Below are 19,072 nucleotides of genomic sequence, written 5' to 3'. Positions count from 1 at the left end.
GTGTGTGTGACCCTTTCAGTGCATAAATAGGGGGGCAGTTAGGTAAAAAGGCTTGTTGTCCTCGGCAACAGAGTGGGACAAACTAACAGCGTTGTTGCTATGGTGTCAGTGAGGTTCCAGTCACCTCAACTTCCTTCAGTAGACATGATGGGTGTCAGCAGGAACAGCTGGCGTGTGTGTGTGTGTGTGTGTGTGTGTGTGTGTGTGTGTGTGTGTGTGTGTGTGTGTGTGTGTGTGTGTGTGTGTGTGTGTGTGTGTGTGTGTGTGTGTGTGTGTGTGTGTGTGTGTGTGTGTGTGTGTGTGTGTGAGAGCTGCCATATGGTCCTGTCTCCAGGTGTCCATCTCCTTCACACTCCTCTTTATCTCTCCTTCATTCTCTCCCTCTTCTACTCTGCATCCCTCTCTCCCCCGCTTTCATCTCAGGGAGCGAGGGTTAGAATGAGAGAAGGAGGGATAGAGGGGTCTCAGGGAGGGAGGGATAGAATGAGAGAAGGAGGGATAGAGGGGTCTCAGGGAGGGAGGGAATGAAGGAGAGATAAAGAGGAGTGTGAAGGAGATGGACACCTGGAGACAGGACCATATGGCAGCTCTCTCTCACACACACACACACACACACACACACACACACACACACACACACACACACACACACACACACACACACACACACACACACACACACACACACACACACACACACACACACACACACACACACACACACACACACACACACACACACAAGACAGAGGCAGGGAGGGAGAGAATGAGAGGAGGAGGGAAGGATAGAGGGGTCTCAGGGAGGGAGGGAGGCAGGCATAGAGGGGTCTCAGGGAGGGAGGGAGGCAGGGATAGAGGGGTCTCAGGGAGGGAGGGAGGCAGGGATAGAGGGGTCTCAGGGAGGGAGGCAGGGATAGAGGGGTCTCAGGGACGGAGGGAGGGAGGGAGGGATAGAGGGGTCTCAGGGAGGGAGGGAGGGAGGGATAGAGGGGTCTCAGGGAGGGAGGGAGGCAGGGATAGAGGGATCTCAGGGAGGGAGGGAGGCAGGGATAGAGTGGTCTCAGGGAGGGAGGGAGGCAGGGATAGAGGGGTCTCAGAGAGGGAAGGAGGCAGGCATAGAGGGGTCTCAGGGAGGGAGACAGGGATAGAGGGGTCTCAGGGAGGGAGGGAGGGAGGAACCTGACCTCACTGTCTCTGTGTTAGACTCAGGACAACCTGACCTCACTGTCTCTGTGTTAGACTCAGGACAACCTGACCTCACTGTCTCTGTGTTAGACTCAGGACAACCTGACCTCACTGTCTCTGTGTTAGACTCAGGACAACCTGACCTCACTGTCTCTGTGTTAGACTCAGGACAACCTGACCTCACTGTCTCTGTGTTAGACTCAGGACAACCTGACCTCACTGTCTCTGTGTTAGACTCAGGACAACCTGACCTCACTGTCTCTGTGTTAGACTCAGGACAACCTGACCTCACTGTCTCTGTGTTAGACTCAGGACAACCTGACCTCACTGTCTCTGTGTTAGACTCAGGACAACCTGACCTCACTGTCTCTGTGTTAGACTCAGGATAACCTGACCTCACTGTCTCTGTGTTAGACTCAGGACAACCTGACCTCACTGTCTCTGTGTTAGACTCAGGATAACCTGACCTCACTGTCTCTGTGTTAGACTCAGGACAACCTGACCTCACTGTCTCTGTGTTAGACTCAGGACAACCTGACCTCACTGTCTCTGTGTTAGACTCAGGATAACCTGACCTCACTGTCTCTGTGTTAGACTCAGGACAACCTGACCTCACTGTCTCTGTGTTAGACTCAGGACAACCTGACCTCACTGTCTCTGTGTTAGACTCAGGACAACCTGACCTCACTGTCTCTGTGTTAGACTCAGGACAACCTGACCTCACTGTCTCTGTGTTAGACTCAGGACAACCTGACCTCACTGTCTCTGTGTTAGACTCAGGACAACCTGACCTCACTGTCTCTGTGTTAGACTCAGGACAACCTGACCTCACTGTCTCTGTGTTAGACTCAGGACAACCTGACCTCACTGTCTCTGTGTTAGACTCAGGACAACCTGACCTCACTGTCTCTGTGTTAGACTCAGGACAACCTGACCTCACTGTCTCTGTGTTAGACTCAGGATAACCTGACCTCACTGTCTCTGTGTTAGACTCAGGACAACCTGACCTCACTGTCTCTGTGTTAGACTCAGGATAACCTGACCTCACTGTCTCTGTGTTAGACTCAGGACAACCTGACCTCACTGTCTCTGTGTTAGACTCAGGACAACCTGACCTCACTGTCTCTGTGTTAGACTCAGGATAACCTGACCTCACTGTCTCTGTGTTAGACTCAGGACAACCTGACCTCACTGTCTCTGTGTTAGACTCAGGACAACCTGACCTCACTGTCTCTGTGTTAGACTCAGGACAACCTGACCTCACTGTCTCTGTGTTAGACTCAGGACAACCTGACCTCACTGTCTCTGTGTTAGACTCAGGACAACCTGACCTCACTGTCTCTGTGTTAGACTCAGGACAACCTGACCTCACTGTCTCTGTGTTAGACTCAGGACAACCTGACCTCACTGTCTCTGTGTTAGACTCAGGACAACCTGACCTCACTGTCTCTGTGTTAGACTCAGGACAACCTGACCTCACTGTCTCTGTGTTAGACTCAGGACAACCTGACCTCACTGTCTCTGTGTTAGACTCAGGACAACCTGACCTCACTGTCTCTGTGTTAGACTCAGGACAACCTGACCTCACTGTCTCTGTGTTAGACTCAGGACAACCTGACCTCACTGTCTCTGTGTTAGACTCAGGACAACCTGACCTCACTGTCTCTGTGTTAGACTCAGGACAGGACAACCTGACCTCACTGTCTCTGTGTTAGACTCAGGATAACCTGACCTCACTGTCTCTGTGTTAGACTCAGGACAACCTGACCTCACTGTCTCTGTGTTAGACTCAGGACAACCTGACCTCACTGTCTCTGTGTTAGACTCAGGACAACCTGACCTCACTGTCTCTGTGTTAGACTCAGGACAACCTGACCTCACTGTCTCTGTGTTAGACTCAGGACAACCTGACCTCACTGTCTCTGTGTTAGACTCAGGACAACCTGACCTCACTGTCTCTGTGTTAGACTCAGGACAACCTGACCTCACTGTCTCTGTGTTAGACCTCACTGTCTCTGTGTTAGACTCAGGACAACCTGACCTCACTGTCTCTGTGTTAGACTCAGGACAACCTGACCTCACTGTCTCTGTGTTAGACTCAGGATAACCTGACCTCACTGTCTCTGTGTTAGACTCAGGACAACCTGACCTCACTGTCTCTGTGTTAGACTCAGGACAACCTGACCTCACTGTCTCTGTGTTAGACTCAGGATAACCTGACCTCACTGTCTCTGTGTTAGACTCAGGACAACCTGACCTCACTGTCTCTGTGTTAGACTCAGGACAACCTGACCTCACTGTCTCTGTGTTAGACTCAGGACAACCTGACCTCACTGTCTCTGTGTTAGACTCAGGACAACCTGACCTCACTGTCTCTGTGTTGGACTCAGGACAACCTGACCTCACTGTCTCTGTGTTAGACTCAGGATAACCTGACCTCACTGTCTCTGTGTTAGACTCAGGACAACCTGACCTCACTGTCTCTGTGTTAGACTCAGGACAACCTGACCTCACTGTCTCTGTGTTAGACTCAGGACAACCTGAACTCACTGTCTCTGTGTTAGACTCAGGACAACCTGACCTCACTGTCTCTGTGTTAGACTCAGGACAACCTGACCTCACTGTCTCTGTGTTAGACTCAGGACAACCTGACCTCACTGTCTCTGTGTTAGACTCAGGACAACCTGACCTCACTGTCTCTGTGTTAGACTCAGGACAACCTGACCTCACTGTCTCTGTGTTAGACTCAGGACAACCTGACCTCACTGTCTCTGTGTTAGACTCAGGACAACCTGACCTCACTGTCTCTGTGTTAGACTCAGGACAACCTGACAATCTGACGATGGGACGGACGCTCCTCGAGGTCATTTTGAATGAGGTCAGGGTGTTTCATAGAGAACTGTGTGTGTTTACCTGTAGCATCCTCCAGCGTGTGTTGAGGTCATCCAGTCTGTCCAGGTTGGGTCGTGAGAGGACGAGGTCAGGAGGGCCGAAGGTAGAGGCCAGGTTGTTGACGTGACTCACATCGTCTTTGATAGGAGCTATCTCTGCCTGGAACGCCTGCAGCGAAGAACGAACACACACACACACACACACACACATTGAAGATGGCGTGGTGGACCAATTACTGTACCTTCATACACTCCCTAGAGAACACACACGGTACCCCTTATACACTTTCATCAGCTGGAGAGATGTGTTCATTTGACCTCAGGAAGACTAGTGGTCATTAAGACATCAGCTGGAGAGATGTGTTCATTTGACCTCAGGAAGACTAGTGGTCATTAAGACATCAGCTGGAGAGATGTGTTCATTTGACCTCAGGAAGACTAGTGGTCACTAAGACATCAGCTGGAGAGATGTGTTCATTTGACCTCAGGAAGACTAGTGGTCACTAAGACATCAGCTGGAGAGATGTGTACATTTGACCTCAGGAAGACTAGTGGTCACTAAGACATCAGCTGGGGAGATGTGTTCATTTGACCTCAGGAAGACTAGTGGTCACTAAGACATCAGCTGGAGAGATGTGTTCATTTGACCTCAGGAAGACTAGTGGTCACTAAGACATCAGCTGGAGAGATGTGTACATTTGACCTCAGGAAGACTAGTGGTCACTAAGACATCAGCTGGGGAGATGTGTTCATTTGACCTCAGGAAGACTAGTGGTCACTAAGACATCAGCTGGAGAGATGTGTTCATTTGACCTCAGGAAGACTAGTGGTCACTAAGACATCAGCTGGAGAGATGTGTTCATTTGACCTCAGGAAGACTAGTGGTCACTAAGACATCAGCTGGGGAGATGTGTTCATTTGACCTCAGGAAGACTAGTGGTCACTAAGACATCAGCTGGAGAGATGTGTACATTTGACCTCAGGAAGACTAGTGGTCACTAAGACATCAGCTGGAGAGATGTGTTCATTTGACCTCAGGATACTTGAGGATTTTGGTAATGAGGCCCTTTATCTACAGTACTTTGCCAGAGTCAGATGCGTCTCTGCGTGCGGTTGCTAACTAGCATTAGCGCAATGACTGGAAGTCTATGGGTATCTGCTTGCATGCTAGCAGATACCCATAGACTTCCAGTCACTGTGCTAATGCTAATTAGCATTGGCTATCAAAACTACCTCAAACTTCCTAGTGAAGTAGATAAAGGGCATCGTTGCCAACATCTGAAAGTATCCCTTTAAGGAATCAGCCAATGGGGACCCAGATGAAAAATAAAGAAAAATATAATCTGTATCCAATCTCACCTTGACTCTCTCTATCTGTTAAATTAGGGTGCATGTGTTTGTGTGTCTCTCACCTTGACTCTCTCTATCTGTTAAATTAGGGTGCATGTGTTTGTGTGTCTCTCACCTTGACTCTCTCTATCTGTTAAATTAGGGTGCATGTGTTTGTGTGTCTCTCACCTTGACTCTCTCTATCTGTTAAATTAGGGTGCATGTGTTTGTGTGTCTCTCACCTTGACTCTCTCTATCTGTTAAATTAGGGTGCATGTGTTTGTGTGTCTCTCACCTTGACTCTCTCTATCTGTTAAATTAGGGTGCATGTGTTTGTGTGTCTCTCACCTTGACTCTCTCTATCTGTTAAATTAGGGTGCATGTGTTTGTGTGTCTCTCACCTTGACTCTCTCTATCTGTTAAATTAGGGTGCATGTGTTTGTGTGTCTCTCACCTTGACTCTCTCTATCTGTTAAATTAGGGTGCATGTGTTTGTGTGTCTCTCACCTTGACTCTCTCTATCTGTTAAATTAGGGTGCATGTGTTTGTGTGTCTCTCACCTTGACTCTCTCTATCTGTTAAATTAGGGTGCATGTGTTTGTGTGTCTCTCACCTTGACCCTGTCGATGTGTTCAGGTAGTGAGTCTATGAGCAGGTCTCCTACAGGCTCCCAGGCCTCCTTCACCATCTCAGCCTGGCTCAGCCTCAGCTCCAGCTGGTCCTGGGCCTTCTGAAGCTCCAACAGCCTATCCAGAGCCAGCTCCAGCCTCCTCTGCCAATCAGCGGCCTCCTCGTTAAGCCCCTCCCACCCAGACGTCACATCCTCTGCTTCCTTTCGCAGGACACGCCCCACGTTCTGGGCACGCTCCTCTGGACTGATGTCTGACCAGACAGAAAGAAATGGTTTGATTCATTTTGGGTCCCCTCTGGGAAGGATCAGGTTTGATACAAATGAAGGAGTTATCAGATTGTATAATGACCTGACACAACAATCCTAATTTATACTAAGATTATAAACTACTTATAAGATTGAAATTCAAACTCTGGATTATTACTTTTTGAAAGTGATTTGGTTGTTTAATTTTCTTGATCAGCCCTAAATCCTTTCCAACCTCATAACATATAGGCTCAAACATCACTTAGACTATAGGGCTCATGGTTTAGCAAAAAATAAAATAATAAAAATCCCACACCTGAGGAAAACACATTGGAGCCCATTGAATTGAATAAGCAGCAAGAGTTCAAGAGTTTCCCTCACTACGGGTTGCCAGGCAGTTGCTATGGCAAAGAGGTCACACTCAGCATGTTTGGGAACAAACGGGAGCAGGCTGTTTAGTAAGGAACTGAAACAGCAGGGCATGGCGTCTTCTCATTTCTACACCTTTTATTGGAAAATGCTGATCTTAGACCGCCAAAATAGTAGTGGAATAAAACTCCTGGGCTTACTGTTCCTCTGTTTTATAAACAGAACCCCGTGAGCCAATCACAGAGCCCGAACTTTCTGTCAAGTCAGCTGATGTTATGAACTTAGTCATAATCAGATGATGGTTAGTAGAGTTCTGCCCACTCAGGGAAACATGTCAGTCAACTGAGACACTGCTGTGAAAAGTATTGGCCTCATTTCTGATTTTCTCTATTTTTGCACATTTTTGATACTGAATGTTATCAGATCTTCAACCAAAAACTGATATTAAATAAAGGGAACCTGTGTGAACAAATAACAAAAAACACCCAATTCCCCTGTGTGAAAAGGTAATTGTCCCTTTACACTCAATAACTGGTTGTACCACATTTAGCTGCAATGACTCCAACCAAACACTTCCTGTAGTTGTTGATCAGTCTCACACGTCGCTGTGGAGGAATTTTGAACCACTCTTGCATGCAGAACTGCTGTAACTCAGCTACATGTGTGGGTTTACAAGCGTGAACAGCTCATTTCAAGTCCTGCCACAACATCTCAATTGGGATTAAGTCTGTACTTTGACTAGGCCTTTCCAACATTTCAAATGTGTTGTTTTTTAAAGTCATTTTCATGTAGACTTGATTGTGTGTTTTGGATCATTGTCTTTCTGCATGACCCAGCTGACCCAGCTAACCCAGCTGACCCAGCTGACCCAGCTAACCCAGCTAACCCAGCTGACCCAGCTGACCCAGCTAACCCAGCTGACCCAGCTAACCCAGCTAACCCAGCTGACCCAGCTAACCCAGCTAACCCAGCTGACCCAGCTAACCCAGCTGACCCAGCTAACCCAGCTGACCCAGCTGACCCAGCTGACCCAGCTAACCCAGCTGACCCAGCTAACCCAGCTGACCCAGCTAACCCAGCTAACCCAGCTGACCCAGCTGACCCAGCTGACCCAGCTGACCCAGCTAACCCAGCTGACCCAGCTAACCCAGCTGACCCAGCTAACCCAGCTGACCCAGCTAACCCAGCTGACCCAGCTGACCCAGCTTACCCAGCTAACCCAGTTAACCCAGCTAACCCAGCTGTGCTTCAGCGTCAGCTCACAGACGGATGGCCTGACGTTCTCCTCTACAATTCTCTGATACAGAGCAGAATTCACAGTCCCTTCTACTAAGGCAAGTTGTCCAGGTCCTGAGGAGCAAAGCATCCCCACAGCGACGTATGAGACTGATCGACAACTACAGGAAGTGTTTGGTTGGAGTCATGGCAGCTAAAGGTGGCACAACCAGTTATTGAGTGTAAAGGGGCAATTACTTTTTCACACACAGGGGGCATTAGGTGTTGCATAAAATTGTTTGTGAAAGAAATGAATTAATCGTTGTGTTATTTGTTCACTCAGGTTCCCTTTATCTAATATTAGGCTTTGGTTGAAGTTCTGATAACATTCAATATCAAAAATATGCAAAAGTAGAGAGAATTAGACCGGGGGAAACAGGTTCTCTCTGCACTGTATCTTGTCAGTTACATGAGCAGTAATGTTCATGTGTATTATAAGTAGGTAACAATGAGTGTTGGTGTCCGTGGGCAGGATGAGTGTATCTGTTGGTGTTTACCAGTGTGTGATGAGTAACCTTTCTTTAGACTCCATGAATTAATACCTAGGCTTTAGTTCAGCGGGCTAACAGTGTGTCCTCACTCACCTCTCTGGACAGGCTGAGGCTCCCTCTCAGCAGGCAGTTCAGACAGGAAGATCTGAACCTGGTCCAGAGCCCCGTTAACCACCGGGCCCTTGGCCCTCAGATCTCTCCTGAAGCTCTGTAACACACACACACAAAATCAAATCAAACGTCATCGATCACATGTTTGGTAAAGAACAGTAGACTAACAGTGAGAAGTCTTACTTACGGGTCCTTTTCCAACAATGCAGAGATAAAGATACAAAGTAGAAATAGTGACAAGAAATAAATACACAGGAAATGACGAATAACAATACATACAGTATGTGTCTGAGTCCATGTTACAGTATGTGTCTGAGTCCATGTTACAGTATGTGTCTGAGTCCATGTTACAGTATGTGTCTGAGTCCATGTTACAGTATGTGTCTGAGTCCATGTTACAGTATGTGTCTGAGTCCATGTTACAGTATGTGTCTGAGTCCATGTTACAGTATGTGTCTGAGTCCATGTTACAGTATGTGTCTGAGTCCATGTTACAGTATGTGTCTGAGTCCATGTTACAGTATGTGTCTGAGTCCATGTTACAGTATGTGTCTGAGTCCATGTTACAGTATGTGTCTGAGTCCATGTTACAGTATGTGTCTGAGTCCATGTTACAGTATGTGTCTGAGTCCATGTTACAGTATGTGTCTGAGTCCATGTTACAGTATGTGTCTGAGTCCATGTTACAGTATGTGTCTGAGTCCATGTTACAGTATGTGTCTGAGTCCATGTTACAGTATGTGTCTGAGTCCATGTTACAGTATGTGTCTGAGTCCATGTTACAGTATGTGTCTGAGTCCATGTTACAGTATGTGTCTGAGTCCATGTTACAGTATGTGTCTGAGTCCATGTTACAGTATGTGTCTGAGTCCATGTTACAGTATGTGTCTGAGTCCATGTTACTGAGTCCATGTTACAGTATGTGTCTGAGTCCATGTTACAGTATGTGTCTGAGTCCATGTTACAGTATGTGTCTGAGTCCATGTTACAGTATGTGTCTGAGTCCATGTTACAGTATGTGTCTGAGTCCATGTTACAGTATGTGTCTGAGTCCATGTTACAGTATGTGTCTGAGTCCATGTTACAGTATGTGTCTGAGTCCATGTTGTGTGTCTGAGTCCATGTTACAGTATGTGTCTGAGTCCATGTTACAGTATGTGTCTGAGTCCATGTTACAGTATGTGTCTGAGTCCATGTTACAGTATGTGTCTGAGTCCATGTTACAGTATGTGTCTGAGTCCATGTTACAGTATGTGTCTGAGTCCATGTTACAGTATGTGTCTGAGTCCATGTTACATGTTACAGTCCATGTTACAGTATGTGTCTGAGTCCATGTTACAGTATGTGTCTGAGTCCATGTTACAGTATGTGTCTGAGTCCATGTTACAGTATGTGTCTGAGTCCATGTTACAGTATGTGTCTGAGTCCATGTTACAGTATGTGTCTGAGTCCATGTTACAGTATGTGTCTGAGTCCATGTTACAGTATGTGTCTGAGTCCATGTTACAGTATGTGTCTGAGTCCATGTTACAGTATGTGTCTGAGTCCATGTTACAGTATGTGTCTGAGTCCATGTTACAGTATGTGTCTGAGTCCATGTTACAGTATGTGTCTGAGTCCATGTTACAGTATGTGTCTGAGTCCATGTTACAGTATGTGTCTGAGTCCATGTTACAGTATGTGTCTGAGTCCATGTTACAGTATGTGTCTGAGTCCATGTTACAGTATGTGTCTGAGTCCATGTTACAGTATGTGTCTGAGTCCATGTTACAGTATGTGTCTGAGTCCATGTTACAGTATGTGTCTGAGTCCATGTTACAGTATGTGTCTGAGTCCATGTTACAGTATGTGTCTGAGTCCATGTTACAGTATGTGTCTGAGTCCATGTTACAGTATGTGTCTGAGTCCATGTTACAGTATGTGTCTGAGTCCATGTTACAGTATGTGTGTGTGTCTGAGTCCATGTTACAGTATGTGTCTGAGTCCATGTTACAGTATGTGTCTGAGTCCATGTTACAGTATGTGTCTGAGTCCATGTTACAGTATGTGTCTGAGTCCATGTTACAGTATGTGTCTGAGTCCATGTTACAGTATGTGTCTGAGTCCATGTTACAGTATGTGTCTGAGTCCATGTTACAGTATGTGTCTGAGTCCATGTTACAGTATGTGTCTGAGTCCATGTTACAGTATGTGTCTGAGTCCATGTTACAGTATGTGTCTGAGTCCATGTTACAGTATGTGTCTGAGTCCATGTTACAGTATGTGTCTGAGTCCATGTTACAGTATGTGTCTGAGTCCATGTTACAGTATGTGTCTGAGTCCATGTTACAGTATGTGTCTGAGTCCATGTTACAGTATGTGTCTGAGTCCATGTTACAGTATGTGTCTGAGTCCATGTTACAGTATGTGTCTGAGTCCATGTTACAGTATGTGTCTGAGTCCATGTTACACAGTATGTGTCTGAGTCCATGTTACAGTATGTGTCTGAGTCCATGTTACAGTATGTGTCTGAGTCCATGTTACAGTATGTGTCTGAGTCCATGTTACAGTGTGTGTCTGAGTCCATGTTACAGTATGTGTCTGAGTCCATGTTACAGTATGTGTCTGAGTCCATGTTACAGTATGTGTCTGAGTCCATGTTACAGTATGTGTCTGAGTCCATGTTACAGTATGTGTCTGAGTCCATGTTACAGTATGTGTCTGAGTCCATGTTACAGTATGTGTCTGAGTCCATGTTACAGTATGTGTCTGAGTCCATGTTACAGTATGTGTCTGAGTCCATGTTACAGTATGTGTCTGAGTCCATGTTACAGTATGTGTCTGAGTCCATGTTACAGTATGTGTCTGAGTCCATGTTACAGTATGTGTCTGAGTCCATGTTACAGTATGTGTCTGAGTCCATGTTACAGTATGTGTCTGAGTCCATGTTACAGTATGTGTGTGTGTGTGTGTCTGAGTCCACGTTACAGTGTGTGTCTGAGTCCATGTTACAGTATGTGTGTGTGTCTGAGTCCATGTTACAGTGTGTGTGTGTGTCTGAGTCCATGTTACAGTATGTGTCTGAGTCCATGTTACAGTGTGTGTGTGTGTGTGTAGTCCAGTATGTCTGCATAAAATCAGTGCAAGACAGTTAGTGCAAAACACACGCATGTGTCTGAGTCCATGTTACACATGTGTCAGTCCACACACACACACACACACACACACACACACACACACACACACACACACACACACACACACACACACACACACACACACACACACACACACACACACACACACACACACACACACAGCGTAAAGCACAGGCTTTACGCTCCAACGCCAGCATCACAACAGCACATGAAACGAAGCCCAGTCAACAAGAGTATATCACTATATTAGTCACCATAAGAGGACGGACCACATACTCAGCAGGCCTGGCTGCAGACTAGATGGACATCTCATTCATTCTTTACATTCAGTTCTTAATGATGTTACAGGGGAACTGTCATCAGTTCTTAATGATGTTGCAGAGTACTGTCATCAGTGCTTAATGATGTTGCAGAGTACTGTCATCAGTTCTTAGTGATGTTGCAGAGTACTGTCATCAGTTCTTAGTGATGTTGCAGAGTACTGTCATCAGTTCTTAGTGATGTTGCAGAGTACTGTCATCAGTTCTTAATGATGTTGCAGAGTACTGTCATCAGTTCTTAGTGATGTTGCAGAATACTGTCATCAGTTCTTAATGATGTTGCAGAGTACTGTCATCAGTTCTTAGTGATGTTGCAGAATACTGTCATCAGTTCTTAATGATGTTGCAGAGTACTGTCATCAGTTCTTAATGATGTTGCAGATTACTGTCATCAGTTCTTAATGATATTGCAGTGATTGTCATCAGTTCTTAATGATGTTGCAGAGTACTGTCATCAGTTCTTAATGATGTTGCAGAATACTGTCATCAGTTCTTAGTGATGTTGCAGAGTACTGTCATCAGTTCTTAATGATGTTGCAGAGTACTGTCATCAGTTCTTAATGATGTTGCAGAGTACTGTCATCAGTTCTTAATGATGTTGCAGTGATTGTCATCAGTTCTTAATGATGTTGCAGAGTACTGTCATCAGTTCTTAATGATGTTGCAGATTACTGTCATCAGTTCTTAATGATGTTGCAGAGTACTGTCATCAGTTCTTAATGATGTTGCAGAGTACTGTCATCAGTTCTTAATGATGTTGCAGAGTACTGTCATCAGTTCTTAGTGATGTTGCAGAGTACTGTCATCAGTTCTTAGTGATGTTGCAGAGTACTGTCATCAGTTCTTAATGATGTTGCAGAGTACTGTCATCAGTTCTTAGTGATGTTGCAGAGTACTGTCATCAGTTCTTAATGATGTTGCAGATTACTGTCATCAGTTCTTAATGATGTTGCAGAGTACTGTCATCAGTTCTTAATGATGTTGCAGAGTACTGTCATCAGTTCTTAATGATGTTGCAGAGTACTGTCATCAGTTCTTAATGATGTTGCAGAGTACTGTCATCAGTTCTTAGTGATGTTGCAGAGTACTGTCATCAGTTCTTAGTGATGTTGCAGAGTACTGTCATCAGTTCTTAATGATGCATGATGACCTCATTAGGAGTATGATGATACATGACAAAAACATTCCAATATTGTGTATTGCTAACATCTCCATAATGCAGTGAACTTGCAGTGTGGCTCATCTGCTCCCTGAACAACTAATGCTGTTATAAACCAGATATAAACCAGTTATAAACCAGTTATAAACCAGATATAAACAGATATAAACAGATATAAACCAGTTATAAACAGATATAAACCAGATATAAACCAGATATAAACCAGTTATAAACCAGATATAAACCAGATATAAACCAGATAAAAATGTAAATGTAGACAGCTATAAACCAGATATAAACCAGATATAAACAGATATAAACAGATATAAACCAGTTATAAACAGATATAAACCAGATATAAACCAGATATAAACCAGATAAAAATGTAAATGTAGACAGATATAAACCAGATATAAACAGATAAAACCAGATATAAACAGATATAAACCGGATATAAACCAGTTATAAACCAGTTATAAACAGATATAAACCAGTTATAAACAGATATAGACCAGTTATAAACAGATATAAACCAGATATAAACCAGATATAAACCAGATATAAACCAGATATAAACAGATATAAACAGATATAAGCAGATATAAACCAGATATAAACCAGATATAAACAGATATAAACCAGATATAAACAGATATAAACCAGATATAAACCAGATATAAACAGATATAAACCAGATATAAACCAGATATAAACCAGATATAAACAGATATAAACAGATATAAACCAGATATAAACAGATATAAACCAGATATAAACAGATATAAACCAGATATAAACCAGATATAAACCAGATATAAACCAGATATAAACCAGATATAAACAGATATAAACCAGATATAAACCAGATATAAACAGATATAAACCAGATATAAACCAGATATAAACCAGATATAAACAGATATAAACCAGTTATAAACAGATATAAACCAGATATAAACCAGATATAAACCAGTTATAAACAGATATAAACAGATATAAACCAGATATAAACCAGATATAAACCAGATATAAACAGATATAAACAGTTATAAACCAGATATAAACAGATATAAACAGTTATAAACCAGATATAAACCAGATATAAACCAGATATAAACCAGTTATAAACCAGATATAAACAGATATAAACAGATATAAACAGATATAAACAGATATAAACAGTTATAAACCAGTTATAAACCAGTTATAAACAGATATAAACAGTTATAAACCAGTTATAAACCAGATATAAACCAGTTATAAACCAGTTATAAACAGATATAAACAGTTATAAACCAGTTATAAACCAGTTATAAACAGATATAAACAGTTATAAACCAGTTATAAACCAGTTATAAACAGATATAAACAGTTATAAACCAGTTATAAACCAGATATAAACCAGTTATAAACCAGTTATAAACAGATATAAACAGTTATAAACCAGTTATAAACCAGTTATAAACAGATATAAACAGTTATAAACCAGTTATAAACCAGTTATAAACAGATATAAACAGTTATAAACCAGTTATAAACCAGATATAAACAGTTATAAACAGATATAAACAGTTATAAACCAGATATAAACCAGTTATAAACCAGATATAAACCAGTTATAAACCAGTTATAAACCAGATATAAACAGTTATAAACCAGTTATAAACCAGTTATAAACCAGTTATAAACCAGTTATAAACCAGATATAAACCAGATATAAACCATTACATCTGCTTATGATTTCTGACGTATCAATGTATCTATGAACCAACCAACTAGTGAGTCACCCAACCAACCAACCAGCCACCCACCCAACCAACCAGCCACCCACCCACCCAACCAACCAGCTAACCACCCACCCAGCCAGTATTCCGCTCTCACCCTGTGTGTGTCCAGCTGTTGTTGCACAGCAGGGACGTCGCCCCCTACTGGTGGTTCCTGCTCCAGCAGGTCAGTCTTCATCTGCAGCCAGGCTATCAGCTCCTGAAGGGTCATGTGTATCCTCTTCCATGGAGCCATTTCCCCTTCCAGGTGAGATCTACAACATACACATAGAAGCATAGATATCAGACCGGATCATAGATATTCCTATCTCAACTGGGCTGGATCTTAGATATTCCTATCTAAACTGGACCGTAGATATTCCTATCTAACCTAGACTGGATCATAGATATTCCTATCTAAACTGGGCTGGATCTTAGATATTCCTATCTAAACTGGACCGTAGATATTCCTATCTAACCTAGACTGGATCGTAGATATTCCTATCTAAACTGGACTGGATATATATTCCTTTCTAAACTAGACTGGATCATAGATATTCCTATCTAAACTAAACTGGACTGTTGACCAGGGATGCTCAACCCTTCCTCCTGGGGAAGAAAGGTCCCGCAGGCATTTGCTCCAACCCTCCTCAGTCTAACACACCTGATTGTAGTAATTAGATGCTCATCCCGGACCTTGATTATCTGAACCAGGTGTGTAACAACAGGGATGGAGCGAAAACCTGCACCCTTTTGTCACCATGAATGAACACCTGGAGGCAGGCATGAGAAAGGGGGCTGGCCTGGTGTCTACCTCATACTCATGGTTTTGCTGCGGAGCTCGTCCCAGCGCTGGCCCATGTTGTCCAGGCGGCTCTGTAGGAGTACGGCATCGTCTGAGCCAGTCAGGGAGGTCACGATACGCTGACCATTCTCATCCAGAGAGTGGTACAGTTCTGTGTGGCCATCTATCTCCCCCTGAAGGTCCTACACACACACACACACACACACACACACACACACACACACACACACACACACACACACACACACACACACACACACACACACACACACACGCACACACGCACACACACACGTCCAATCATTAGTGGGTATCTAAATAATTATAATGTTCTGTGGTATATGCCTCTCTCTAAATGATTTCGATGCATTTTGACCAGGAGTTAATGTATTATCAGTCTTATTAAAGCCTAGGAACCATTAGATTCATATCTATATATTATAATAATGATATGTCCTCCTATAGAAGGAACCATTAGATTCATATCTATATATTATAATAATGATATATGTCCTCCTATAGAAGGAGCCATTAGATTCATATCTATATATTATAATAATGATATGTCCTCCTATAGAAGGAGCCATTAGGTTCATATCTATATATTATAATAATGATATATGTCCTCCTATAGAAGGAGCCATTACATGACTATATATTATAATAATGATATGTCCTCCTATAGAAGGAGCCATTACATGACTACATATTATAATAATGATATGTCCTCCTATAGAAGGAGCCATTATATTCATATCTATATATTATAATAATGATATGTCCTCCTATAGAAGGAGCCATTAGGTTCATATCTATATATTATAATAATGATATATGTCCTCCTATAGAAGGAGCCATTACATGACTATATATTATAATAATGATATGTCCTCCTATAGAAGGAGCCATTACATGACTACATATTATAATAATGATATGTCCTCCTATAGAAGGAACCATTAGATTCATATCTATATATTATAATAATGATATGTCCTCCTATAGAAGGAGCCATTAGGTTCATATCTATATATTATAATAATGATATATGTCCTCCTATAGAAGGAACCATTAGATTCATATCTATATATTATAATAATGATATGTCCTCCTATAGAAGGAGCCATTAGGTTCATATCTATATATTATAATAATGATATGTCCTCCTATAGAAGGAGCCATTACATGACTATATATTATAATCATGATATATGTCCTCCTATAGAAGGAGCCATTACATGACTATATATTATAATAATGATATGTCCTCCTATAGAAGGAACCATTAGATTAATATCTATATATTATAATAATGATATATGTCCTCCTATAGAAGGAGCCATTACATGACTATATATTATAATAATGATATGTCCTCCTATAGAAGGAGCCATTACATGACTACATATTATAATAATGATATGTCCTCCTATAGAAGGAACCATTAGATTCATATCTATATATTATTATAATGATATGTCCTCCTATAGAAGGAGCCATTACATGACTATATATTATAATAATGATATGTCATCCTATAGAAGGAACCATTAGATTAATATCTATATATTATAATAATGATATGTCCTCCTATAGAAGGAGCCATTACATGACTACATATTATAATAATGATATGTCCTCCTATAGAAGGAGCCATTAGATGACTATATATTATAATAATGATATATGTCCTCCTATAGAAGGAGCCATTACATGACTATATATTATAATAATGATATGTCCTCCTATAGAAGGAACCATTAGATTAATATCTATATATTATAATAATGATATGTCCTCCTATAGAAGGAGCCATTAGATTCATATCTATATATTATAATAATGATATATGTCCTCCTATAGAAGGAGCCATTACATGACTATATATTATAATAATGATATGTCCTCCTATAGAAGGAACCATTAGATTCATATCTATATATTATAATAATGATATGTCCTCCTATAGAAGGAACCATTAGATTCATATCTATATATTATAATAATGATATGTCCTCCTATAGAAGGAGCCATTAGATTCATATCTATATATTATAATAATGATATGTCATCCTATAGAAGGAACCATTAGATTAATATCTATATATTATAATAATGATATGTCCTCCTATAGAAGGAGCCATTACATGACTACATATTATTATAATGATATGTCATCCTATAGAAGGAACCATTAGATTAATATCTATATATTATAATAATGATATGTCCTCCTATAGAAGGAGCCATTACATGACTACATATTATAATAATGATATGTCCTCCTATAGAAAGAACCATTAGATTAATATCTATATATTATAATAATGATATGTCCTCCTATAGAAGGAGCCATTAGATGACTATATATTATAATAATGATATATGTCCTCCTATAGAAGGAGCCATTACATGACTATATATTATAATAATGATATGTCCTCCTATAGAAGGAACCATTAGATTAATATCTATATATTATAATAATGATATGTCCTCCTATAGAAGGAGCCATTAGATTCATATCTATATATTATAATAATGATATATGTCCTCCTATAGAAGGAGCCATTACATGACTATATATTATAATAATGATATGTCCTCCTATAGAAGGAACCATTAGATTCATATCTATATATTATAATAATGATATGTCCTCCTATAGAAGGAACCATTAGATTCATATCTATATATTATAATAATGATATGTCCTCCTATAGAAGGAGCCATTAGATTCATATCTATATATTATAATAATGATATGTCATCCTATAGAAGGAACCATTAGATTAATATCTATATATTATAATAATGATATGTCCTCCTATAGAAGGAGCCATTACATGACTACATATTATTATAATGATATGTCATCCTATAGAAGGAACCATTAGATTAATATCTATATATTATAATAATGATATGTCCTCCTATAGAAGGAGCCATTACATGACTACATATTATAATAATGATATGTCCTCCTATAGAAAGAACCATTAGATTAATATCTATATATTATAATAATGATATGTCATCCTATAGAAGGAGCCATTACATGACTATATATTATAATAATGATATCTGTCCTCCTATAGAAGGAGCCATTACATGACTATATATTATAATAATGATATATGTCCTCCTATAGAAGGAACCATTACATGACTATATATTATAATAATGATATATGTCCTCCTATAGAAGGAACCATTAGATTCATATCTATATATTATAATAATGATATGTCCTCCTATAGAAGGAACCATTAGATTCATATCTATATATTATAATAATGATATGTCCTCCTATAGAAGGAGCCATTAGATTCATATCTATATATTATAATAATGATATATG

The 19,072-nt window shown here is 41.3% G+C and overlaps 1 protein-coding gene across 5 annotated transcripts in view; it reads right to left on the bottom strand.

The window, feature by feature from the left end:
* The window catches only part of dmd (dystrophin), a 92,133-nt gene that overhangs the window by 53,332 nt on the left and 19,729 nt on the right, over window positions 1-19,072 (bottom strand). For all 5 annotated transcript variants that reach the window (XM_046335795.1, XM_046335796.1, XM_046335797.1 and 2 more), the window contains 5 exons: window positions 15,722-15,894; window positions 15,026-15,182; window positions 8,511-8,625; window positions 6,019-6,287; window positions 4,099-4,245 (listed from right to left, as the gene is read on the bottom strand). In XM_046335795.1, coding sequence (XP_046191751.1) covers window positions 4,099-4,245; window positions 6,019-6,287; window positions 8,511-8,625; window positions 15,026-15,182; window positions 15,722-15,894 — 861 coding nt within the window. The remainder of the gene's footprint in view (window positions 1-4,098; window positions 4,246-6,018; window positions 6,288-8,510; window positions 8,626-15,025; window positions 15,183-15,721; window positions 15,895-19,072) is intronic.

This window comes from Oncorhynchus gorbuscha, unplaced genomic scaffold (assembly GCF_021184085.1).
Source record: "Oncorhynchus gorbuscha isolate QuinsamMale2020 ecotype Even-year unplaced genomic scaffold, OgorEven_v1.0 Un_scaffold_855, whole genome shotgun sequence".
Taxonomy (NCBI): domain Eukaryota; kingdom Metazoa; phylum Chordata; class Actinopteri; order Salmoniformes; family Salmonidae; genus Oncorhynchus; species Oncorhynchus gorbuscha.
This window is presented reverse-complemented; position numbering and strand designations above follow the sequence as displayed.